This window comes from Carcharodon carcharias, chromosome 11 (assembly GCF_017639515.1).
Source record: "Carcharodon carcharias isolate sCarCar2 chromosome 11, sCarCar2.pri, whole genome shotgun sequence".
NCBI lineage: Eukaryota > Metazoa > Chordata > Chondrichthyes > Lamniformes > Lamnidae > Carcharodon > Carcharodon carcharias.
In genome coordinates this window covers 86,627,380-86,655,237 of record NC_054477.1, presented here as the reverse complement: position 1 = coordinate 86,655,237, position 27,858 = coordinate 86,627,380, and the positions used below count along the sequence as shown (strand labels likewise).

Genomic DNA, 27,858 nt, shown 5'->3' with positions numbered 1-27,858 from the left:
AGGTTGTGCAGCATTCAGCTGATTACCATGATGCCAGATCACTGCTGCCAGATACCCGGCATTAAACCGCATGATATGCTGCATATGGTCGCTCATGAGATGGACACTGAGGGAGTGGAATCCCTTCTGTTTGCAGTACATCTCAGAGTTGACATACAGTACCTGCAAAGTGGTGTGCGTGTAGTCAGTAGGGAGGTACACAATGCTTGCAAAGTTGCATGCTCACTCTGCCTGCTTCTCTCTGGCAAAATAAAATAAAAACATTCAGCTCTCTTGAAACACAGAGCATCAATGACCTCCCTTATGCAACAGTGAAGGGGTGAACTGTAAGATTTTGCAAACATTGCCTGCTCCAGCCTGGAAGGATCCGGACACATAAAAGGTCGACACCACAGACACCTTCACAGCCACCGGCAATGCAGTCCCTGAGAATTTAAGATTGCAGTTGTGGCTGCAGCAGGTGGCAGATTGCTGACTGTGCTTCTCCCCCTCCCTCTTCAGCCAACTTGTCCTACTCTGCTCATGCTCCCAGTCAGGCTACAATCCAAGGGGGTTGCAAACTGTTGTGCCAATGTCTGGGAGCAAGTCATGTGTGCACAATCCTTGAACTTAGGACAAAGCCCTTCATCATGTGCCACACCACTACTTATGGACTTTATCAGCTTTAAAGAACTCTGGAAGTCAACGAACATTTCTATGATCACAGAAACAGCCAGCAACTAACCTGAAATTAGTTGATGATCCTTTTAAATAAAGCTGGTGGGGGTCTCCTCCCTGCTGTTGAACGTGTGTTCAGCTTGCACATTTAAGAGAGGGCATTATCTGGAGTGTTGAGCTCCAAGATAGCAGTGTCAGTGTCAAATCAGCATTACATGCCAACTGAAGATCTGCCTACTTCTATCACACACTGATGCCCTCAAAGTGACAGTCAGTATGGCTAGTACCAAAAGTGTGTCCCCATGCTGCAAATGCCATATTGGAGGCATAACAGTACCTATAGCACTGAATAAAACAGGTGTTAAAAGCCAACGTTCACAGCCTAAGAGTTTGCCATGATTTGCCCAGTTTATCCTTCTCTGCCTTCTTGAATAAAGTTGTTACTTTATTCTTTCATTCTCAGAATCTCGGATTGGTGTTCATTTCTTTTTACTAGGTCTTCAGTGGTCACCCAGTCACACCCAGGAACACCTTTGGTCTGTCCGAAAGCATGACCCAGACCTCCCTGTCACTTGCCATTTCAACACTCCACCCTGCTCTCATGCCCACATGTCCATCCTTGGCCTGCTGCAATGTTCCAGTGAAGCTCAACACAAACTGGAGGAACAGCAGCTCATCTTCCAACTAAGCACTTTACAGCCTTCCAGACTGAATATTGAGTTCAACAACTTTAGATCATGAACTCTCCCCTCCATCCCCACCCCCTTTCCGATCCCCCCTTTTTTTTTCAATAATTTATATATATTTTTCTTTTCCCACCTATTTCCATTATTTTTAAATGTATTTCCATCCATTGTTTTATCTCTACCTTTTAGCCTATTTCAATCCCTTCCCTTCACCCACCTCAGTGCCACTAGGGCTAACTGTACCTTGCTTGTCCTGCTTTCTACCCTTAATGTCAGCTATTGGCACATTTCTTAGCTAATATCACCACCGTCAACACCTCTTTGTCCTTTTGTCTATGACATCTTTTGGCAATCTCCACCTATCACTGGCCCTCTATCCAGCTCTACTTGTCCCACCTGCCCCCTCCTTAAACCAGCTTATATTTCACCTCTCTTCTATTTTTCCTTAGTTCTGTTGAAGATTCATACAGACTCGAAACGTTAACTGTGTTCCTCTCCACAGATGCTGTCACACCTGCTGAGTTTTTCCAGGTATTTTTATTTTTGTTTTTGTTTTGGATTTCCAGCATCTGCAGTTTTTTGCTTTTATTTAATTAAGCTGTCATCCAGCTTTGATGATTTTTCCACATAGACTAGAAATAATAGAAATTTATTAACTCGTCTTGGCAATCAATAAACACGTCACACTCATTCTTTTGGCATGCGGCTAATCCTGGGTGCTCAGCAGTACATCTAGTAGGACTTTCTTTGGACACAGTTGTGTCTTTCTTCCATAAACAGAGTTGGCAACAGGTTGCATCGTTATTTTAAAACGTCTAAGTGGCCACGTCAAGAAAACTGATGCAACTCGAGAAAATTCATAAAGACCATTAATTTGACTGAAGGAAGGAATGTTAATAAACTTTTGGAGTCTCAGCAAAGGGTGGAGTGGCACAGAAATCCCAGGAAAATATGGCAAAACGTAAATAATGGCATGACACATATGTGCCAGCATTCCTTGTAATTTCTAATCTAGATTAATGGAATACAACAATGGAGTACACTGATTTCCTGGGAACTCCAGATCATTATTTTCTCTGGTTGCCAAAATTGTGATGGCAGCAAAACTTTAGATAATCTTAATGTGGAATTTTCTACCACAAGCTATCACAGAAGCACAGTCCATACATTATTTTTATAGGGGAATTAAATAGTTGAAAACAGGACAATTAAATAGGTAAGGTGATCGTGCAGGAGAGGAATTAGACTACATGGCTCGCATGGAGATTAGCTCTTGTGGAAACTTACGTTGCATGAGTAGTGCAGCAACACTTGCAGGCACAAAACGTGTGTGTGTAGAGTAGTTATTTAATTAAACCTGGCTCCATAAATTGAAAGCAAAGATCAATTTTTTTGAATATTTATTTTAATTTGGATTCATTTCAACAATGTTTATCATCTCTTTTTACCTACAAAACATCTTACATGATAATATAAAAAATATCACTCCAAAATAAAACAAAATTGAGTTACAAATATCTTAAATGAAGCACAAAGATATAAAGTTTTTTAAAATGCTTCCGAAAGAGTTACAGAAGATTTTATAAACTGCAAGTATATAACAAATCCAATTCAGAATTAAGTAAGTTTTACATTTTGTGTTACTCAGACTAAAAAAGTCAAGCTATTTTTCCTGCCTTAATATCCAGCTACTGGTTTCAACCAAATTACACACATGCATGGGGCAAAAATCCACACTAACTGTCTGACCTTTAAGTAGGAAACAAATAAACCATATTAACTGATTTATAAACCTCAGAGGAAAAGTTAATTGAATTATTACTGTGAACATGAAACAGAGCAAATCAAACCAATTCAATCGAGCTGCAGTATTGTAACTTGCTGGTTAAGTACTGGAATATTTACTTCGGGTGCAGAAGAAAATTAACGGTTTTATTCTTAAATTTTTTTTTACCTGATTTCTTTTCTTCATTAGTGTCACAATAATGTTCTTTGCAGTTTGAAATGAAGGAAACCCTCTCTCAAAACAATTAATCCTGTTTTGCACTCAGCCCAGGGTATGATTCAAAAAATACAGAACAGCCCAGGGCTGATTATCAACCTTCCAAAATAAAAAGAAGCGGCCCAGGTCTCTACCATTTCACTCCTCTCTCTGCTTACCACCCTTGCAACATTCCATTCAGTAGCTTGATCCTAAATAAACAATGATAGCCTAAATAAGCCCAGCGTTTCAGTAAATCATGGGGAGGAAAATTATCTTTTACAATTCCCCTCCAATCACGTAAGATCACTGCAGATAACGTCAAAAAATTCAGCTATAAAGCTGACAGATTTCCCTTGCCCACAACACATGTAGAGTGACAGAAGCGGCCCAGGTCTCTACCATTTCACTCCTCTCTTTGTTTACCACCTTTTCACAGAGCCAGTAGCTGAAAGGTGACAGTGAAGGTCCAGTATTCTCCCAAACAGGGGCCGTGGCCTTTCAACAGTCTCAGCAACAACTTATATCTATATATCATTTTTAATATGATAAAATATCTCAAACAGCTTCACAGAAATCTTATAAAGTATAATTAGACACGAGTCACAAAAGGCAATATTAAGGCAAAAGGTCAAAAGCTTGGTCAAAGACGTAGATTTTAAAGGAGCGTCCTAAAGGAAGAAAGAGAGGCGGAGAGGGTTAAGGAGGAAATTCCAGAGCTTAAGGCCCAAATAGCTGAAAGCACAGTGAATAACAACAATAGCAAAGCAACTAAAATCAGGGATGCTCAAGCAGTCAGAATTAGAGGAGCACAAATATCTCGGCAGGTTGTGGAACTGGAGGGGATTATAGTAATTGGGAGGGACATGCCCATGTGGGAATTTGAAAACAGGATGAGAATTTTAAAATCCAGGCATTGCTTGGCTGGGTGCTAATGTAGGCCAGAGAGCACAAGGGTGATTGGTGAATAGGACTCAATGGCCTTCTCTCCCTCCAGTTAGGCCCAGATATTTCAGTTTGAAAAACCGCGACTGAAGCTTTTAAGTAATTTTGGGGGCATTTCTTCACCCTTTTAAGTCCATTGCCACCTCTTCTGGTGCCAGAGTTTTCTCACTCACATTGACAGGCTCTTTGTTGACAATGAAAACTCAACAAGGATCCAACCATCCACATATGCTCCTACTGACAAAATTCAGGGGGCTGGGGCTGTTCAAAGGTGGGGCACAAATCTCAACCGCCAGAAAGTGGACCTAAAGAGAATTCTTCTAGCCAAAATTATTTCCTAAACTGCGACTCAGATGTCCCTACTGCTTAAGCTGTGGAGATGCCCTGAAAATGTATTTCATAATGAAATGATATTTGAGCATCACAGTGGTAGAAATGTTCTCTGCCAATATATTAAGAAATTTTAAAAAGAAATTGTGATCACAATTACATTATTATTAATACCTTCAGAAATCTGAAAACCTTACACTGTAATCCTTGTAAATCTATTGCATAGAAAGATTGTAAGATATGCATCACCTAAAAATGTAGCCAGTGAAAATCAGATAATCATGTAGTCCCCAGGAACACTGCAAATCATGGAGATTTTGCAATTTCTGACCCAAATCTCTTTTCTTCTGCTCTGATAATTAAGACAAATTTGAAAGACTTTCCTCGCAACTCCTTTCCCCAGCAAAGCAATGACCCAAGGAAATAAAGGACTCATTATACAACAGTTAATTTGGTCCCATTCCTAACACAACACTAAAATAATCTTCAACTAATGTATAGTCTTAGAAATAGTTACTATCAAAAATCTTAGAATGTAAGTTTCCTGTACAGTAGAAATACTTAATGTCGTCACTATACGATTTAATTGATCGCTCATTCAAAACAGTTTAATTGCAACAATACTTTCTCCAAGTCTTATGTATCATGACATTGCTTTATTTGAGTTGACAAGGAGCAGGGAGGAGGGGAGGGAGAGGGACAGTAAAAAGAATGACAGGATAGCAAAAGGAGATCGAGAAAGAGGTGGAAAAAGGTTAGGATTGTCAACCCTGCCAGATTACCTGGAAGTTTCCTGGAATGGGACATGAATCTCTCAGGCACTACTGTTAACATCCAGAAGAATCTTGCCCTCTAAATCCTCTCTGTTCTATGTTCCCTCAGCTACCACCTCAGAGAGACCCCTTACCACAAAAAACTGGCCCATGCTTAATGTTGTACAGAAACAACATTGGCTTAAGAAGAAGTCTGGGAGTGGCAAGAGAAAGGGGTAAAGTGGGGAGAGTTGTGGAGTCCAGTTGGGAGAAGGTGAACAGGGTCTAGGCACTATGGAATTGAGGCTTGACATAGGGGTGGGGGAGTGGTGTGGGGGGCTAAATGGAGCACACCAGAGGACTGACGGTCAGGAGATAGTGGTTGTAAGGTCAGGTGGGGCTCGGAGAAAGATACTGGTGAATAGGGTAGGGCCCAGAATTTCCTGCATCTGTGTGCTGAGTAGCATCGGTATTGAGAGAAGTAGTGATTATAGGACTAATTGAAACCTGAAAACTTTACTGTAGAAAAATAATGAAAGATGGTTTTCACTGGTGGATGATTGGGAACAAGCGATTCTTACTGGAAATTCTTACTGGAAAAACTAAGGGGGAAGGGGAAAGAAAGGTTTTTGAACAGAGGATTATTTAATCAAGAGATACTTCACCACAAGTTGCAGAGACTCAAGCATCATTTAAAAGAAAGTGGAGTTACAGAAGAGTACCAGCACTGAGTCCCAAATGGTTGCCATGTGTGTGTAAACTTTCTCACCCTATGAAAACACTCCTTTATTGAGTCTGAGCCCAGGAAGTAATAATGAAAATCAGAATAATGTGGATACTGAAAAATTGAAATAAAAACAGAAAATTCTGGAAATACTCAGCGGGTCAGTTAGCATCTTTGGAGAGACAAACAGAGTTAATGTTTCAGGTTGATGACTTTTCATCAGAACTGGGAAAGGTTCACAATCTGAAACATTAACTCTGTTTCTCTCTCCACAAATGTTGCCTGACCTGTTGAGTATTTCCAGCATTTCCCGCTTTTAGTATAAGTGGTATTGAAATGTGGGTGCTATGTTGAGTTAAGGATGATGTGTCTGAGAGGAGTGGCTACTGCCCTTTGTGTGATCTCTTGGATTGCTTCAGGCCGGTTGGTGCTGGCCAGTTTTGAAGTATTAATTCCAAGTATCGGCTAGCTCTCAGTTTATCTTCACATAGAAACAAAGTTAAGATGATAGGATGAGAGATGGGATATGTTAATAGCAGTATCAACTGGAAAGCCTGACCATACTTTGTGCAGTACAGGGAGATTCTGGCTATAGTTTCAGGATAAGTATCAGCGGGTTACAAGATTACTACCAGTTATAGGTAGGGTTACAGCTATTATTGTCTATTATATATGGACTGATTTATTATTATATTGTTGGTTATGAGGAAAACCTGTATGTTTCCAGTAATACCTTTAGTTCTTACTGCAATTTCAGTTAGTAATTATTAGTTACCGGTGAAATCAAAGTTCATCCCACCTCTGGGTTTATGCCCCATGTGATTCCCTTCCGCCCTTTCAATTTTCCCACATTCCATTTCCTCAAGGCCAAAGCTGAAATGACAGGAGAACGGGCATGGAGGAGGAGGAGAGGGTTGAGATGGAGTGGAATCAGAAGAAAAATGTGGAACAGGAGTAAAATGGCTAGTTTTGGTATGGCGAGGTGTGCTAGATGCAGACTGTAAGATTGGGAGATGGTGACGTAGTATTAACGTCACTGGACCAACAATTCAGAGGCCCAGGCTAATGCTCTAGGGAACGGCTTCAAATCCCACCATGGCAGCTGGTGGAATTTAAATTCAATTAATAAATTGGGAATTGAAAATCTCAATAATGGTGACCATGACCATTATCTCTCATACCCATTCCTTCAGAGTTCCGACTAAGTCATATTGGACTTGTTAGGTTAACTCTGATTCTCCATCCTCGGATGCTGCCAGACCTGAGTCTTTGCAGCACTTTGTTTTTATTTCAGATCTCTAGCATCTGCAGTATTTTGCTTTTATTTAACTTATTATTACTAACCCTGATCCCCCAACCCCTCCAATTTAAAACTCTCATCCTTGTGTTTAAATCCCTCGCTACAGCATTTCTGTCTATTTCCAGTCTCATCCAGCTCCGCCAAACTCTCCATTCCACCACTCCAATTGTTTATCCCTTCGCCAATAGACACCATTTTCAGGAATTAAGACATTTCTAGAAACACACCTATTTGACGAAGCCTTGAGCCACCCCAAGTAATAGCTCCTTCTTTTACTCAGTGTCCAATTATTTATTATGGTTCTGTGAAGTACCATGGCATATTTTTCTGAGTTAAAGACAGTATAATAGTACAAGTTACTGGCCCAGCATTATATAGACTTTGAAAAGAATGGGCAGCATAACATTAGCTGTTCTCAACAATACTTACATTAATAAAACATTTCTCAGGCATCCTAAAAAGTAGGGCCTATTACTCATAGGAAATCTCACTGAAAATGGTGGATATGGGAAGTGTCATTATGGCTGTTGTGTGCCAAACTCTCAGTAGTTCTTTTACAAGCACTTCCAGCATCATGTCACTTTATGAAGTATTATAACTTAAATAAATATAACTACCAAAAGATTGAGGACATTTCCAAAACCATGTAGTCATGTTAATGACAAATCATTTTGAGCATGCGCACAGTTATGATCATAACACCACAGAAAAGGAAGTACTCTGATTGCAAAGGATCTCAAATTGTAATTATGAGTGTGCTGTACAGATAGCTCAGTACAGCTGACTTAAACTGTTACGGAACGGTTAGGAATTTGCACTCATCACAATAGCCCTCTGTGACTATCGAGTCCCACATGAGCACAGAACAATCAGTGCAAACAGTTTGTCATGACTAGCTGGTGCATTGATGCAGTTAAATTATAGCAGTAAGCATTGCTTCCACAGGACTGTGGAGAATGGAAAAAAGCAGGTCACGTTCTTTTCAGATCACAACTTAAGGTTAGATTCACTTTTTGCAAGTTTTGATTCATTTGCTTGTGAACAGAAATCTTAACTTAGCTTCAACACAAAACAGTCCATCAATATTCATTTAATGGTGAAAAAATTAGATCTATTCACTGGTGAGTAAAAATTGGAGATGAGGAGAATCTGTATACTTTGATCCCTTTCAAACTAGGTAAGAACCAATGGATATGAAAGTCAAGCTATCTCAATTCTTAATGGTCTCCATTCGTTCGCACATGCACAAAAGGGAACGTAATTAAAAGAAACAAAATATTGCGATACAAGTACTCCAGTTGGGAATGAGAAGCAATTGAATTGACTAAATAACAAGATCTCATTGAACTAACTGCACCTGCAACTTCATAAAATGTATTTTTAGGGCTAATAATTCAAAGTGCCAGAATGGTGAAGATATAGGAATGAATATGAAAAGGCTGGTAAATAAAAACATGATTCAATGACTTCTTGGCATAGGTAAAAGCCACAAAAATAGTTTTAAAATCACAATGTAATATCAAACACATTGAAACATCAAACTTCTAATGCTGGATGCATTTGAGCCAGTGGAAATCGGCCCAATCAAACTTAGAATGTCTTTCCCTGGAAACAGATTTTAAATTCAACCCCATTTTATAATTCTAAATGGGATTTGAATTAATCCATAATCCACTATAAGTGTATAATCTTCAGAAAGCTACATTTAACAACTCAGAATCAATACCAAAGGAACCAGCAGCCACAAATCGCACCCTCTGTCAGGCTGAGTGGCCCTTCCAAAAAGTGCCTTTGGATTAGAAACTGAGTATAAAATAAAGAGGAATAAACTATGCATTTAAAAGGGGAAGCAGTCCTTGAGACAAGAGTGCTAATACTGAAGGAAATGGGGTAGTAGCTTTGTTTATGCAGGGACTAGCATTCAACTCAGAAATTAACTGCTGCGCATACATTAATTCTTGAAATGTTTAATTGGGTGTGTTGGGTGAACACAAGTCCTGAGAGCAAAACCTTTTCCAGATTTAAATCTGGGTTGCTAAGGTCCAGTATGGTGCTCCCTGTTGTAGCACTACAAACTACAAAGGCACAGATGCTGATCACACCCGGACAGGAGTTAGGAGATAATACAAAAGGCCTCGGTGAACCTGAGCTAAGGAGGGGGTTGGGGAAAACAGTTGTGCTTCATACTCCTACCTGATGTCCAGTGACCACTTGCTGCAAATTTTGCTCAAGTGCATACATGGTGCTCGAGTGCATATATGATGAAGACAAGATTAAGCTCAGCTGGGAAGTCTTCTGCAGTTAAATAGCTGACCGATACTCTCTTCCACACTGAAAATATGCAGAACTTCCATTTGGGCAAACTGCAGTAAACTAGCAGCAATTGTGGAATTGGACCCCAATGAAAATTAAGGGAGGGAAGCAAAAGAAAAGTCACCCTGATCTCTTCGAAACCAAGCACTTTGATCACGTAGCAGGACAATCTAACCTAAACACCAGAATGCCCTCAAGTATATGCTGTTCTTGGGTTATCTACATAGCATTTTAAGGATAATTTGTTGAATGCACACTGGTACAGCTAAATTACCTGTCCACATCCCTCAGTTCAATGTGTGGTATGAGCACACTGCCCAAACTGCAACAAAAATATGATCCACGTTCTCCCATGCAGCCCCACAAAAATTTGAAACTTGACGCCACACATCTGTACGCTGTACACATTGTACATGCATATGCCTCAACAGATGGATGTCTAATACTCTGTTATACAAAAGGAGTCAATCTTTGTTGAATATGCAAGATGCGTGATGAAGGAGAAATGTATAAACAAAGACATGGATCCAACTATAGGTTTTCATGGTGTTTGTTTTCACTACTATCTGATAATGGGCTTAATTTTCCAATTTGTTTATTTTGCCTTTTTGTTCAATTTGCAAAAATGTATAAAAAAAATACTGCTTCCTCCCAAACTCCAATTTCAGCCTTTACCCCGTCTCCTGAAGATACAACTCCACAAGTAGCAACTGCCTTTTACTACCTCGCCCAAGCTGGCCTTCAATCCATATAAACCTATGCAAACACTTAGCCTTTCTACTTTCCTCAGTTGGCAGCTACACATGTACACGATCAGCAGGGGACACCAGATGCTGATTACTAGTGTGCACTATTCCCATTTCAAAACATATTGATAATTTTAACAAACTTGATCAGTTAACTCAGCATGGACTATTAATTGAGCTTGTGAGGTGAAGAGTTTTAGTACATTTACTAGGGCAGACCAACTCTGCAACCTTGAATACAGAAGCAAATATGAAGATTATTTAGGTTAAAAACATGTTGTTTAGTTAAAATATGAAATAATTTGTGGCAAAGTGGCTGAAAAAGTAGTTCATATTCACCAAGACATAAAATGAAAGATTCCTCTATTACACCTAAGCTTCCTCAGTTAACAAATTTAGGCAGAATCAGGCCCACCGAATATAACTAGCAATTAAAATTTTATTTCAAAAGCACAGGCAATAACCATGTCTCTCCAGAGTCCGTAAATGATCACCTACTTTCATACATATGGAAATAGTGTAACTTTGCTCAACAATTCCATTACGCACCATCCCCCCATACCCCCCCCCCCCCCCCCCCCACATAACCTTTTTTCTAATTTGGAAAGCATTTGCTGACTTGAAATTATAAAGACGCCTCTCCTCTTTGGACAATGTAGTTCCTTTTTGGGATAGGAGGTCTGTATGCTAGTGGTGAAAATATTTGTGAAGAGCAAGAAGACAATCACTGTTGTTTGGATGTCGAGAAGGTTGGAAGAAAATTCAGCCTGCTGGTTCATAGAGTTTTTCCCTTCCTCCGTTTTCCTGCCAATTTTCTTTCCTCATATTCTCTTTTCCTAAGGGCATTGACTCATTATTGCAATACGTTTAATGGCAATCATAAACCTTTCCTCCATATGAGTGTCTGGTCAGTGAACGTTCATTACATAAAACCAGGGAGGGGGGAGGCTGCTGGTGAGGCATCAGAGCACCTAATATCCACAGACATGTGGTTCCAGCATTGGATAGGAACCATGTCTGGGAATCCAAGTCAATTTTCCACTTCTTAACCTGGGGTGTTGAGGTCAATTATAATACCTTTACCAATATCCTGCACAGACTGGAGATTGAACTTGTGGTTTTTTTCTCGTCTGTGTGGTTTAGTAACTCACTGGCTACACCAGGTGAGTTAGAGAGATAATGCACAAATTTCGTATATCTGACATTGATTCCAAATGAAATCTTCAAGGCCAAATTTAAAAGGAAATGTGTGTTAATTTACCAACTTCACCACAAGCAGGAACAACTTTGCAAGGCTACCTCCCATCAGCACAACTCCACTGCAGCTGCTCTAGCAATTAACCAACAATAACAAGGAAACAGTTTTATCTGCTTCCCTTGCATCATTGTACATCCGACAGCAGGGAAAAAAAACTCACATCTGCTCTGCCAAGTAACATAAGGGTGAAAAAAAATAAGTTGAGATGAAAAATGTCATCAAAAATAACAGTAAGTGAATGTCAAACATTTGATTAACTGTTTATAAGGGCTATAACTTGGAATGCGCATGACTTTGATCTATAAGTTATGATTAACTTGATAAATTTGGACTTATGAAAAAAATTACCTAAGTTTTCACTTTTCTTTCATATCACATGCTACCACCACCAGAATAAGAGCTTTGTATTAATTTGTTTTAAACTATTTTTTTTATTCATTCACTTTACTTACCAAAATGTATATCATAACACACAATTAAATTTCAACTAGAGTACACTTTGGTCTTGTTAAAAGATAAAGCTTGTATTTATGTGGCATTTTTCACATCCTTGACATGTCCAAAGGTGTCCCTCACCCAACTCATTTTGATGTGTAGCCACTGGTTATGTAGGTGGCAAGCTGCACATAGCAAGGTCTCATAAGCAGTAAGAGATGAACGAAATGTTGTCTAGGATACTGGGAGCACTTTCTGCTTGTATCACGGGATCTTTTACAACTATCTAAACAGGCAAACAGGGTCTCAGTGTAACATTAATTGATTAGGTCACAATTACTTCATTTTATACTAAGTATCTCTCACAAGTTATATTATGGACTAATTTAAGGGTGCATCTGCAACTAATTTGTATTTCAAAACCATTGGGAGAATGGTTAACATGCAGAACTGTCTGCTTTTATCAGTTAGGGTAGTCCACAAAACAATTGTCCCTTTTAAAGTCTCAAAAAGCACTGATCACAAAGTTAATCAAGAGCAAATTAATATGTGAAGCTAATAAATTAATCAAGAATCTGTTGACTCATAAATGTACAATTATATTGGCATTAACGGTTTGCTGCATAAAAACACCCAAATATTAAACATCCTACCACATCCTTAAATAAAAACAGAAAATGCTGGAAAAACTCAGCAGATCTGACAGTATCTGTGGTGAGAGAAACAGAGTTAACATTTCGAGTCCATATGACTTCTTCAGAGCACGCTTTCTTACATTGCTTCTAATGAAAATCTATTCGGGATATTTAAGTTTGATGAAAAGCTTTCTTATTTTAATTTATTGCTGGAACAACAAACTAGAGAAAAAGCAAATTAACAAAGAGCTTCGTATTGTAGGCACAAGCAATAAAATCATCAAAAAATATTTTATTACTACACTCAATAATGAAACTAGTTCTTTATCGACTATCTAACAAGATTATTAAAATTTCAACCCCCAAACGGAAAAAGCATGGATTATTTTTCACTTGCTTGTGCTTAATAATTTCATAGAAAACTGATGCCATGAAGACTACACTATGCAAAATGTGTAATTTTGCTAAGGTGCAAGATAATTTAATAATTATCTCATTTCGGGGTCCACTCATGCAACCAGGTGAATTGCTCAAGGTAGCTAACAACTTAATTTTTAAGGTTCACATCCCAGAAATTGAGATTGCATCATATGAAAAATTAAAATTATAAATGTTAAGAATATTACTTATACAGGTCAGCCTGAATAAATTAAGGACACTCATTTTCCTGTTAGTTTTCACAAGTACACCAACGACGCTCAGGCTTATCTCACTACCACTTCTCTCAACTGGTCCACTATTGCTAAATCATCAGATTGCTCGTCCATCAAGTGCTGGACGAGCAGAAATTTCCTCCAATTAAACATTGGGAAGAAGCCATTATCTTCAGTCCTCACGACAAACTCCATTTATTAACGGCGGACTCCATTCCTCTCCCTGTCAATGGTCTGAAGCTGAACTAGACTGTTTGAAATCTTGATGTCAATATTTGACTCCAATGAGCTTTTAACCACATATCTGCGCCATCACTAAGACCGCTTATTTCCATCTCCATAACATCGCCAACTCTGCCCCACCTTAACTCATCTGCTGCTAAAACCTTCATCCATGCCTTTGTTACCTCTAGGAGTGTCTATTCCAACAGACTCCTGGCCAGCCTCTGACATTCTTCATTAGGAATTTGCCCTAATTATTGCCTTTCTGGCAATAATATTGCCACTGGTTCAGTGTCAAATTTTGCTTTATATTGCTCCTATGAAGTGCCTTGGGACATTTTATTACATTAAAGGCAAAGTTGCCTTTGTTTGTATTTTGCTTCATGGGAGATGTTTGCAAAGTCCTCATTACGTTATAGAATTCTATCTGCATTGGCGGGGGGGGGGTGGGAAAGAGAGGCGCGAATGCTCTTCAATAGGTATAGGCAATGATAAATTTAATCTTCCCTATTGAAATGCTATAGCAAAACATTAGTATTATGAGCGAGGTGGAATATAAGAATGATAAAACCATATTCCAAGTATTAGGAAATAGATATAGTTTAACAAAGTTATATTTGCATTTGCTGATGTTAGGAATGAGTTTTAGTTTTAATGTTTAAGTTTGATTTGTATTTCTGTATGTGTGTTAAGAGAGATCAAATTGAGTTTTAGTTTCACTTTAAAAAGTGCCTGCATTTCCAATGAGCGTTTTATGACTGTAGCAGCTATGTTAAACAAACTAGAGTAGAGAAACTGGGCTGTTGCCTAACAACAGGGATCCAAAGAGCCAGGTCTCTCCCGCAGGCGCACACACAAAAACTAAAGAAACAGCAGGTTTGAAGACAGTTGCCGGGCAGAAGCAGCCTAGAAGGGGCAGATGGCCAGTTCCAAGCTAAAATTGGTTGAAAGTAGCTGCCAGAGAGAGACTGGAGCAAAACGGACAGATAGCCAGTCCCAAGCTAAAATTGGTTGAAAGTAGCTGCCAGAGAGTGACTGGAGCAAAAGAGACAGATAGCCAGTCCCAAGCTAAAGAAGAAAGTCCCCAAGAATCCAAGGGAGTGGAACAGGAGAAAGTCGTTGGAGCAGAGAAGACTGAGGGGCGACCTGATTGAGGTGTACAAGATTATGAAGGGCATGAACAGAGTGGATAGGGAGCAGCTGTTCCCCTTAGTTGAAAGGTCAGTCACAAGGGGACATAAGTTCAAGGTGAAGGGCAGGAGGTTTAGGGGGGATGTGAGGAAAAACTTTTTTACCCAGAGGGTGGTGATGGTCTGGAATGCACTGCCTGGCAGGGTGGTGGAGGCGGGTTGCCTCACATCCTTTAAAAAGTACCTGGATGAGCACTTGGCACGTCATAAAATTCAAGGCTATGGGCCAAGTGCTGGTAAATGGGATTAGGTAGTAGGTCAGGTGTCAGTGCAGACTCGATGAGCCGAAGGGCCTCTTCTGCTCTGTGATTCTGTGACTTTCTATTCAAAAGAAGGACAGGAACCTGGAAAAGGTCCTATTAATGAAGTTAAGAGTGAGGGGCAGAGAGAAAGGCTCCAAGCTTCAGGCTTGAAGAGACAAAAGCTACAGGAAGCAGCTTTAAAGCGAGGACAGCTTGCAAGAGGCAAGAAAGTCCAAAAAGACAGCTGAAGGTCTGAACTCTTTGCTATGGGCATGTGAAGCAGTGGTGTACTGTTGACTTCTGGGTCAGTGAGGGAGAGTGCACGGAGGACAACTTGAATGCATGTGGTGACCCAGGGCAGAAGAACATCGGAAGAAGAGTTCGAAATCCTGGAAGTGAGCCCTTGCAGAAGGCATCTGAGAGAAAGTGTCTGTTTGGGAGAAGATTCCAAGGTGAGTTCTTGGAAAGTGGAGATTGGAAACCCTCGTGTGAAAGATGGAGTGCAGCGAGACCGGTTGACCCATGGTGTGACAAACATCTGGGGGGAGTTGTGGAGAGATCCATAGCAGTTGGTTGAGGTGGCATCTGCCACTTGGTTTCAGAGTGTGGTATGCCTGACTACAGGTTGCCAATTGGTAACTTGAGCTATCCTTACAAATCTGTATATATCTGTAAAGTATTAGTTGTGGGTGAAAAAGTACTGTAATATAGTTAATCTTTTCTTGTTGAATAAATGTTTTAGTCTTTTGTTAAAAGTTCATCAGTTGACTCCTGTGACTCTGTTCAGTAGTTACTCTCCACATACCTAAACAAACAAATAAAAACTAGGATCTATCAAGCTGGGTTCCACCCTGGGATTAGACTTGTCCTGTGGTAACCTCAGCTGGGGATCATGACACAAGGGTCCCAAGAACTACAGATGCTCTTTTTCGTCAATTTTCTCTCCAAACTTCTCTCTTGAAGACACTGATTCTTACCAATGCTAGGCACCCTCAGGTATTTTGGCCAGGTGTTGGTGGGGTTTGTGGAACATCACTGTTGAGCCTGAATCTGCCTTCACCTAAGAGATATGCTTCCAGAATTAATCTAGAGTTGAGACCCTGGCTTGATAAACTCTCCTGAGCTTTGGAGTACTGAGGCTAATTTTAGATTTCTTATCACAATCCTTCAAGTATCAGTAAGCTCAGCATAGGCTAGAAACTGAGGCCAAAACCTGATGGTTTGTGTGACTCCGCAGCATAATGGCTTTGTGAACTGAACCCTTGGAGAATCTGCAGGCTTTCTTCAAATTTTCTGTAGATTATGATTTATAACATCTCCTGAATAAAACAGTCTGATAACCATTCAAAATAGCTACCATCATTATTCTTGTATTATTTTAGTAACAATTAAGCAATTTCCAACTTCCTTTGCAGAATTAATCATTGCCTTTCCTGAAAGAATTTATTTTCTTCAAGAGACTAAAGAATGGCTACAAAAGGGCAATGAAGAACAAAGATCATTAAATCTAAAGGAATAAGACAAGTATTATGTTCGCATATTTAAAAACAAGTAACATTCATTCCAGATCCAAGAAATGTTTTTGTCAAATTTTACAAGTGATGGTAGTCACAATATGGATCTATTCACCTTCTGAAAAGACGCAACAGAATTGAATACGTGCACAGCACAAAGACATTTTCAACATTATTGTTACAAAAGAGAAAGCAGTGCCACTTATGTTTTCCATTGATTTGGACTGCTTTTTATTTATACCTTGCATTTTAATTACAACTGTTCATGAGAGTATTCAATATTTAGGTCAAATGAACTGAGACAAAACTTTGTGGGCCTGTACAATAAAGAAGCAGGATTAATCACCATGGTAACTTGCACTATGTTTTCTGCTCACACATCTTCACTGGCTCACTACAGGTAAGTAAGTTTTTTTTTTATTCCCATCTCAACACAAAAACCTTTAGTACTTAATGATTTTTCCCAAAAAAGCATTTCATTATTTCTCGACTCTGTTGATCTTTGGTATATTCATCAAAGCTGAGTATTATCTAATCAGGGTAATTATTGCGTACAGCACATCGACAGCAGTAATCATATGATTGTTCACTACTACTTCTGTTAAACAATACAGAAATGATTAGCAATTATCTAAACCTGTCAACACTGCATCTTTACATTTGAACATAAACTGTCAATGTTCTTTGTGGATTACCAGTGAACCATGACTTGTGCTTCACTATGTCTTGTCTTGTATGTACATCAGGAGTTTTGTTCAGAAGAAAAATGGGCTGACCTGTGGTGCCATGCTAACTGGTTGGCTCAACCCAAGTCTTTGGCAAATGTATTCAAACTCACTTCTCTGACCTAGGGGGCTCGAAGGAGTGACAAGGCTTCAAAAGCTTTGTCTGAAACTCTCTAGGGCTGCAATAAAATTTGAACAAATCTCCCAATAAGTTGAAGCATTGGATCAATGAGCCATAAGGCTACAAAGAACAGCAAAGACTGTAATTAAAGAAAACTGAGATATACAGACACCACACACTTACCTGAAGAAGAACATGTACAGGGCAGCTGTGAAGCAAAACAACAGGACCTGTACAAAACCAAACAGATAAGTTATTCTGACTGTAAAGATACTTCATCCTCTTTCTCTCTCCCCAAAAATATAGTTCACTTTTGTGCAATAAAAATCTGAAATGGTAAGTTTATCAAGTTGTACTTCAAAAAAAATAGCAGATCCAGCTGAACATCCTTTTTGATTAAAAATCAGTACAGCATTTCTAGGAAATTCATTTGAACAGATGTTTATTGGTTAAAATAACTCATTTTAAATCTCAGTAATTCATGTTTCATACAGACAAAAAAAGTACTTGGCAGTGCTGTTAATCCACTTTTGAAAAACAACTCATAACCAATAACTCTAAATCTCATGTGACCAGTGCATACTGTTCACTCAATGATCGGATAAATGACTTACTTGACAATCTTCTCATAAAAATTCTGCAACATTGGAAATCAAATATTTTCATGGTGACCAAATTGTATTTAAAAACTTTCAAGAATCAATAGATAACACAAGATTCAACCCACATGCAAAACTAAACTATTTTTTTGGTTAATATATTGTTGTTGTCGGTCATTTTACAAATAAGTCACTTTGCACTTTCTCATGCCTTGAAGTAAATAGATGGGCTTGTACAGTACTGAGCAATTTATACCAGGAAGATGCCAGTTTGAGGCTTGGTCTTTTCTCAGTTAGTTATCAGAAACTGTTGGCTTCAGCACTCCCTGAGTTATACAGGGGGACCACTAAATGAAGCCAAGATGCCCATCTGAGAGATGTGTGCAACACATTTAGGCATTCCTTTTGGGTTATTCTCCAGCACTCACCTGCTGCTGACTAGTGGGTGATTTGGGGAGAGATTATCTATCCTCTTACTCATTTGCAATGCAAGTAGCCCAGAACGCTAAAAAAGGGGGAGAAATTAAAGAAAAAAATCAAACTGATGGCAAGGAAAAATAGATGAAACCTGATTAGGTTTTTATCCTTCACAAATTTAAGTAACATTTGTGCACCACATTCAAAATATATCAAGATTAGCGGAGGGTTTTCCTTCAAGTGTAATATAAAGAAATACAGCTCCAGATTGTGTTATTTTAATCAGCATGTTTCTGCACCTTACTGTAAATTATAAGACCATAAGGCGTAGGAGCAGAAGTAGGCCATTCGGCCCATCGAGTATGCTCCTCCATTCAATGAAATCATGGCTAATCTGATAATCCTCAACTCCACTTTCCTGCCTTGAATCCCTTACTGATTAAAAATCTGTCTATCACAGCCTTGAATACACTTAACAACCCAGCCTCTACAGCCCTCTGCAGTAAGGAATTCCACAGATTCACTACCCTCTGAGAGAAGAAATTCCTCCTCATCTCTGTCTTAATTGGGTGACCCCTTACTCTGAGATTATGCCCTCTGGTCCTAGACTCTCTCACAAGGGGAAACAACCTCTCAGCATCTACCCTGTCAAGCCCCCTAAGAATCTTATATGTTTCAATAAGGTTGCCTCTCATTCTTCTAAACCCCAATTAGTACAGGCCCAATCTACTCAACCTCTCCTCATAAGAAAATCCCTCCATCCCCAGGATCAACCTAGTGAACCTTCTCTGGACTGCCTCCAATGCCAGTATATCTTTCCTTAGATAAGGGGACCAAAACTGTTCAAAGTGTTCTAGGTGTGGTCTAATGAATGCCTTGTATAGTTTTAGCAAGACTTCCCTATTTTTATACTCTATTCCCTTTGAAATAAAGGCCAACATTCCATTCGCCTTACCTATTACCTGCTGAACTTGTATGCTAGCTTTTTGTGATTCATGCACGAGGACCCCCAAATCCCTTTGTGCTGCAGCTTTCTTCAGTCTTTCTCCATTTAAGTAATATTCAGCTCCTTTATTCTTCCTGCCAAAGTGCATAACCTCATATTTTCCCATACTATATTCCATCTGCCACGTTTTTGCCCACTCACTTAACCTGTCTATATCTCTCTGCAGACTCTTTGTGTCATCCTCATCATTTGCCTTCCCACCTATTTTTATGTCATCCGCAAACTTGGCGATAGTACATTCGTTTCTCTCATCCAAATCATTAATATACATTGTAAATAACTGCAGCCCCAGCACTGATCCCTGTGGCACTCCACTGGTTGCCATCTTGAAAATACCCCCCCCAACACTGTATCCCAACTCTCTGTCTTCTATTAGTTAGCCAATCCTCTATCCATGCTAACACACTACCCCCAACACCATGAGCTCATATCTTATTAAGTAGCCTTATATGTGGTACCTTACTGAACGCCTTTTAGAAATCCATATATATTACATTTACTGGTTCCCCTTTATCTATCCTGCTTGCTGCCTCCTCAAAGAATTCTAATAAATTTGTCAGGCATGATTTCCCCTTCATGAAGCCATGATGACTCTGCTTGATTGTATTATGCATTTCTAAATGATCTGCTATTACATCCTTTATAATAAACTCTAACATTTTCCCAATAACAGATGTTAAGCTAACTGGTCTATAGTTGCCTGTTTTTTGTATCCCTCCCTTTTTAAATAAGGGTGCTACGTTGGCAGTTTTCCAATCCTCTGAGACTTTTCCAGAATCTAAGGATTTTTGGAAAATTACAATCAGTGCATTCACTATCTCTGCAGCTATTTTCTTTAATATTCTAGGATGCAACCCATCAGGTCCAGGTGACTTATCGGCCTTTAGCCCCATTAGTTTCCCAAGCACTTCTCTTATGATAGTTATTGTATTTATTTCCTACCCCCACTCTTTGCCCCATGATTATTTAGTAATTTTGGTATGCTATTAGTGTCTTCTACTGTGAAGACTTAACAGGAACAGTCAGTAACAAAAGTTAAGTAAAACACAGTATCAACAGTGGAATGTGTACTGTTGATATTTTGTTTGGTAATAGCAGGTAAGACTTTAAACTGTGTCCATGCCTATCCTTTCAGATAGACGCAAAAGATCCCATGGCACTATTCAGTGAAGAATGGAGGAGTTCTCTTAGTGTCCTGACTAACATTCGTTGCTCAATGAACATCCCAAAAAAAAATTATTTTTATTTATTGGTTATTTATCTTACTTGTTGTATGTTTTGTAAGACCTGACCATGTAATGAAACATGGTATTCAATTTGTACAAGTGATTACAATTCAAAAAATATACTTCATTCATAGTTCTAAAGAAGAGTCACAGAATCACACAGTGCAGAAGAGGCCCTTCAGCCCATCATGTCTGCTCCGACACCTGAGGAACACCTGATCTACCTACCTAATCCCATTTACCAGCACTTGGCCCATAGCCTTGAATGTTTTGACATGCCAAGTGCTCATCCAGGTACTTTTTAAAGGATGTGAGGCAACCCACCTCCACCACCCTCCCAGGACCTTTTCCAGGTTCCTGTCCTTCTTTTGAATAGAAAGTCACAGAATCACAGAGCAGAAGAGGCCCTTTGGCCCATCAAGTCTGCACCGACACCTGACCTACTACCTAATCCCATTTACCAGCACTTGGCCCATAGCCTTGAATGTTTTGACATGCCAAGTGCTCATCCAGGTACTTTTTAAAGGATGTGAGGCAACCCACCTCCACCACCCTCCCAGGCAGTGCATTCCAGACTGTCACCACCCTCTGGGTAAAAAGGTTTTCCCTCACATCCCCCCTAAACTTCCTGCCCCTCACCTTGAACTTATGCCTCCTCGTGACTGACGCTTCAACTAAGGGGAACAGCTGCTCCCTATCTACTTTGTCTATGCCCCTCATAATCTTGTACACCTCGATCAGGTCACCCCTCAGTCTTCTCTGCTCCAACAAAAACAACCCGAGTCTACCCAACCTCTCTTCATAACTTAAATGTTTCATCCCAGGCAACATCCTGGTGAATCTCCTCTGCACCCCCTCCAGTGCAGTCACATCCTTCCTATAATGTGGCGACCAGAACTGCACACAGTACTCCAGCTGTGGCTTCACCAAGATTCTATACAACTCCAACATGACCTCCCTACTTTTGTAATCAATGCCTCAACTGATAAAGGCAAGTGTCCCATATGCCTTTCATATGGACTCGAAATGTTAATTGTTTTTCTCTCCACAGATGCTGTCAGACCTGCTGAGTTTTTTCAGCTATTTTTCTTTTTGTTTCAGATTTTCAGCACCCGCAGTATTCTGCTTTTATACTTCATTCATTGATGTGCTTTGGAACACAGTTGATGTGCAGTCATGAAAGACAATCTAAAATGAAAGTTCTTTATTTATGGAGAAATTATAATGGAATAGTACCAAGTAGATAGTTCTTTCAGAGAACCAATGCAGGCGCAACGGGATTAGTAGCTTGCTCCTGTGCTGTAAAGTTCCATGCTTCTATAGACACACATTTCTTTAATAATGTTGGTATCAGAGTCAAATGACAATACTTTCCAACCCCCAACACTATAATGAATTCTAAATTCCCAGTTAACACAACTAAAAAGATCTTTATTCAATAATCTTGTGTAATTTTTAAAAATAAGTAGATAACCCATACTTCAAACAAGACTGAGATAGTGTATGCAGCATCACTTCAAATGAGAAGTACGTTACTGTTACCTTTACTAATGTCTTTCTCCATCATTCAATTGTCTATTTATTCTCCTCAACAAACACTAGGATAATACTCTATTTTGAATCCTACAAGGATGGAAATAGATCTGAAGATCCATATGGTAACCTGACATGGTGAACTTATCAGTCTAAACAGCCCTATGTAATAATGATCGGTCAAACAATCTCTGTCGCCTTGATTATCAGCTGTATAATAATGGAGATTAAAGTGTATGATTTACTATTGCAAAAAAAAATAATTAGCAGCCATAGCCAGATGCATTTCAGAATCACTCAGTCAACACCGGCCGATTTATCTTTTAAAGATATTAGAGGTTCCAATTCCACCAAGTGGAAAAAGCAATTATGCTTTCTTAGCCATCCATTTTGTGGCAGAATTACTTGCACTTTTTATCCCATGAAAAATTGTTATGCTTCCACAAGTCTGTTATTCGGTTAATGTCAAAACAGTAAGCTCTAATACTGTCTTGGCAGAATGATTATTGTTACATTAGAAATTTTAAATCACAATATCACACTGACTCAGAAAGTTGACATTGTTATTACAGGTTTGCTTGGCTTCATGCCAAGCAAAGCCCTAACTTTCACAAATTTGAAGATGAGAAGACGCTCCAATGATCTACCGCATAAAGAAAAATATCTCAGAACACTTACAGGACAGAAAGCAAATGGACATCAAGCAGCCATACAGAAAGATAGAAAAGAGGAAAAGGCAAAACTGAAGAGAAATGTTTTCTTTGGCAGTGATTGGAAAAGAGCTCTAGAGGGAAGTATGCAATGCCTGATAAAAGTAGAAGGGATAGAGAATAGGAAGTAATCCGGTTTTAAAGGGGCAAAGAGTGCATGTGGGGAAAACAACCATGGGAGCTAACTCAGATAGTGACCTGCAGTATTTTAATAAAGAGGATAAGCATTACAAAATCAACGTGCTGGGAAACAATTAAGTCAAAGGATAGTTTGATTGGAGGGTGAACCTTGCAGAAGATCAGTGTCGATGAGCCATTAAACTATATTAATGCAAGTTCCTTCTTTCTTTTTTCCTTCCTATGTGGAGAAGGTTTAAAGCTGAGATTGTTCTCTTTAGAGCAGAGAGAATTTAAGGAGAGGTTAATAGAAGTGTTGAAAATTGTGAAAGGTTTTGAAAGAGTAAATAAGGGTAAATAAACTGTTTCCACTGGCGGCAGGATCATAACCAGAGGCAAGAACCAGACGACATAATTGGCAGAGGAACCGGGGACAGATGAGTTTTTTTTAAACACAGCAAGTTGTTACAATCTAGAACAAACTATTTGAAAGAGTGGTGGAAGCAGATTCAATTGTAACTTTCACAAGGGAATTGGATATATACTTAAAAAGGAAAAAAATTAAGGCAAAGGAGAAACAGCAGGGGAATGGGACAAATTGGAAAGCTCTTTCGAAGAGGAAGCACTAACGTATTGGGCAAACGGCCTCCTTCTGTGCTGTGTGATTCTGTGATATGCCAAGCTTTTGGTGGCTTTAAGAAGGGGAAAACAAACTGTTATTACAAAAATCAAAGATAGTAGACAGTGGAACTGACTGTACCTCATAACTGGAAGATTTCCTGGTATGAAGACTGGCTAAACCGAAGGAACATCAATGTCTAATTTGAACATTTCAGGATAGAGTTTGTTAGGTAACATTGGATTTTCCAGTGCAATTCATCCAAAATGCGCCAAACTCATGCAAAAGATCATGGAATTGTACACCAATGAAGCTAATAAATGGTTCCATATAGTTTTTTTCAAGTTACTTTAAGTTATTTAAAATCACAGGTGGAAGACCAAACAGCAACCAAAAAGCTTATTTTTTGTGATAATTGCATTTTCACCTATTAATAAAACTGCACTAGGTTACTACTCAAAGAATATTTTTTAATATACTCAAAATGTATTTTTTAACGCAAGGGCAGAAAAGCAGTTTGCACTCAATTGTCAATTTGTGCCCAAAGCTCACTTTTAACTAGCACCAATTTGCAACAATGGCATTGAAAACATTTATTTTAAGACTGACAATTATTTATGTGCCAGGGGAACTCTGAGCCACCAGGTCTACACTTTGCAGGTAAGGGTCAGAAACACAACACTGTTGTCAACAGATAGATAACCTTAGTTCTGATGAGGAGTCATACGGACTCAAAACGTTAACTGTATTCCTCTCCGCAGATGCTGTCAGACCTGCTGAGTTTTTCCAGTTATTTTTGTTTTTGTTTGTGATAGACATCTTTTCATTGGTTAAAGGCTGTATCATCACTGTCCCTGCCCCACTCCCACCTCCACCAATTGTCCCACCAACCCTCCCCGCCACCCCCCACCCCTCCCCACTTTAGACAGCGGTAGGTCATGCAAGTACAGATTATCAGCAAAGCATAAATTCAATTGCTGCAACTTCCTGTGACATTTACAAATAGTGGTATGGCAGATGGCCTGAATACTTAAATGAATTGAATATTCCTCAGGTGGGACTCTGAAACCTGACAACTCAAATCAGTTGCATACAAGCATTGAACAAGTACAACAAACAGAAATGCTGAATGCTTATTTGAGGGGATTATGTTGCATGGAACTGAAATTTGAGCTGTGGATGTTTAACTTTGTGAAAAAATCCAGCTGTACAAAAGATGCATTTTCCTGTACAAATAAAGGCAACACAGACAAAATAAATTCCTTTAAATCAATTCACAATTATTAGATCACCATATATTTCACACCAAATTAATTTCATTAGCTGCACTAAATTGGCAACAAAGCAGCTGACAGGCCTGAATCTAATAAAACTTTAGGCTAAAAGGCTGCAAGTTTGATCATGCTGTTTAGTTGCCTGGGTCTTACCGGCAGTGCATTAAGTGACCAAATAGAAGTTGGAAACCTCCTTAAATTGGGTTAGAAAAGAGAGAATAAAAGGAGAACAAACACAAACTTGCTGTTATTTCACAATAACTAAAAAATTGCATTGGCTGGTTGTCCACTTAAAACATCCACAAGTACCACAGATGTCATTGTATAAATTGACCCTTTGAAGCCTTGTAAAATTCTTCCAAAAACTGAGGTCGACTTAGGTATTGAGAATAAAAGTGAACCGTTGGCATGTGTGTGGTGGTCACCATCTTTGTTGTTCACCACACAGGGTCTGCTCTGTTTGGGTGCGTCTTAATTCCCACACATCTTCGCAACATAGCCCATATCGCTTACTTGACCCCCTGCACCCAGTTATGAAACACTGGGAAGTAAAACATCCATTTGTCAGGTGAAAACTTGAAGCTGACTACTAATGCATGTATAGCAAATTGTGGCTGAAGGGTGGAGTCAACTTATATGCCTGATATATGCAAAAACATGATTTTTGGGAACAAAAAATGGGGTCAACTTATACACTGCAATCTACAGTATATAGCCTGGAAATCAAAAGGTCAAAAACAATCGTCAAAGCACAGCAACCCATTCCATTCTTCCCTGACTGTCCCCACTGCCCTTTCAACCTGATCTTTACAGCCAACAAACCACCTCCCCCTCTGTACTTTGATTTCCAAAAGGCATTCGATAAGGTCACTAATCAAAGGTTACTACACAATATAAGAGCTCATGGGGTAGCTGGTAACATATTAGTATGACTTAGGGTTGGTTAACTAACAGTAAACAGAAGGTAGGGATAAATGGGTCATTTTCAGGTTTGCAAGCTGTAACTAGTGTTGGGGCCTCAAATATTTACAATCTGTATCAAAGACTTGGAAGAAGGAACCAAATGTATGGTAGCTAAATTTGCTGATGCCACCAAGGTAGGTGGGAAAATAAGTTGTCAAGAGGACATAAAGAGTTAACAAAGAGATTTAGAAAGGTTAAGTGAGTGGGCAAAAATTTGACAGATGGAGTATAATGTGAACTTGTCCACTTTGGCAGGAAGAATAGAAAAGCAGTATATTATTTAAACTGAGATAGACTGCAGAACTCTAAGGTACAGAGGGATCTGGGTGTCCTGGTACATGAATCTCAAAAAGTTAGTAAGCAGCTACAGTAAGTGATTAGGAAGATCAATAGGATGATGGTGCTTATTTGCAAGGAGGGATCAGTATAAAGTTAGGGAGGTGTTGCTATAGCTGTACAGAGCCTTAGTGAGACCGAATTGGGAATATTGTGTAGTTTTGGTCTCCTTAGAAAGGATATAACTGCATTAGTAGTTTAGAGATGGTTCACTTGATGAAGGGGTCAGCTTATGAAGAAAGGTTAAGCAGTGTGGCCCTTTGCCCACTAGTGTTTAGAAGAATGAGAGATGATATTATTGAAACATATAAGATCCTTAGGAGACTTGACTGTGTGGATGCTTCCCCTTGTGGAGGAGTCCAGAATTAAGGGACACAGTTTAAAAATTAGGGATCTTCAATTTGAGATTTAGATGAAGAGAATTTTTTTTTTCCCTCAGAGGGTTTAGTCTGTGGAATTCTCTTCCCAGAGGCTGGTGGGTTATTGAATTTGTTCAAGGCTGAGTTAGATAGATTTTTGATGGACAAGGGAGGCGAGGGTTAAGGGGGCAGACAGATAGGTGGAGTTGAGGCCACAATCAGATCAGCTATGATCTTATCGAATGGTGAAGCAGGCTCAAATGCCAAGTTGCCTACTCCTGCTCCAAATTCTTGTGTTCCTGTGTTCTCAACATACAACAACTTGCATTTACAAAGTGCCTTTCATGTCAAAAGATGTCCCAAGGTACTCGATGCATATCCTGATCCTACAATTACCTTAGAAACACAACATACCATGACCCAAATATCTCTTTCTCATTGTCCTATCCCCATACTAGGCAACAAAGGGGATTGTGAAACTGAGGAACTAAAAGAAATTAGTATTAGGCAGTATTGTAAAGAAGCAGTGCTTGAAAAGTTAACTGGCTTGAAGGCTGATAAAACCCCTGGATCAGATGAGCTTCATCCCAGAGTACTGAAGGAGGGAGCTAGAGATAGTGAATGCATTGGTGGTTATCTTTTAAAAGTTTATAGATTCTGAAAAAGTTCCTGAGGGCTGCAAAAGTAGCAAATGTAACTTCACTATTTAAGAAGTGAGGAAGAGGGAGAATGGAGAACTATAGACCTGTCAGTCTGACGTCAATATTAGGGAAAATGCACATCTATTATAAAGGATGTGATAACTAGACATTTAGAAAAGAATGGTAAAATTGGGCAGAGTCAACATGGGTTTATGAAAGGGAAATAATATTTGACAAACTTGCAGTTTTTTTTTACTTGTAACATAGATAAAGGAGGACCAGTGGAGGTGGTGTACTTGGATTTTCAGAAGGCTTTTCATAAGGTCCCACACAAGAGGTTAGTAAGTAAAATTAGAGCGCATGGGATTGGGGGAAAATATACTCTTATGGATTGAGAATTGGTTAACAGACAGAAAGCAGAGAGTACATTCTCAAAATGGCAGGCTGTTACTCGTGGGGTACTGCAAGGATCAGTGCTAAGGCCACAGCTGTTCACATTCTATATAAATGATTTCAATGTGGGGACCAATTGTAATATTTGCAAATTTGCTGAAGACACCAAACTGGGTGCGAAAGCAAGTTGTGAGGAGGATGCAAGGAGGCTTCAAATAAGTTAAGTGAATGGGCGA

At 39.3% G+C, this 27,858-nt stretch overlaps 1 protein-coding gene across 2 annotated transcripts in view; it reads right to left on the bottom strand.

Annotated features, from left to right (window-relative positions):
- tmem135 (transmembrane protein 135) overlaps window positions 1-27,858 on the bottom strand; it is a 471,653-nt gene that overhangs the window by 144,406 nt on the left and 299,389 nt on the right. For both annotated transcript variants that reach the window (XM_041199702.1, XM_041199703.1), the window contains exon 6: window positions 17,613-17,659. In XM_041199702.1, the coding sequence (XP_041055636.1) occupies window positions 17,613-17,659 (47 nt within the window). The remainder of the gene's footprint in view (window positions 1-17,612; window positions 17,660-27,858) is intronic.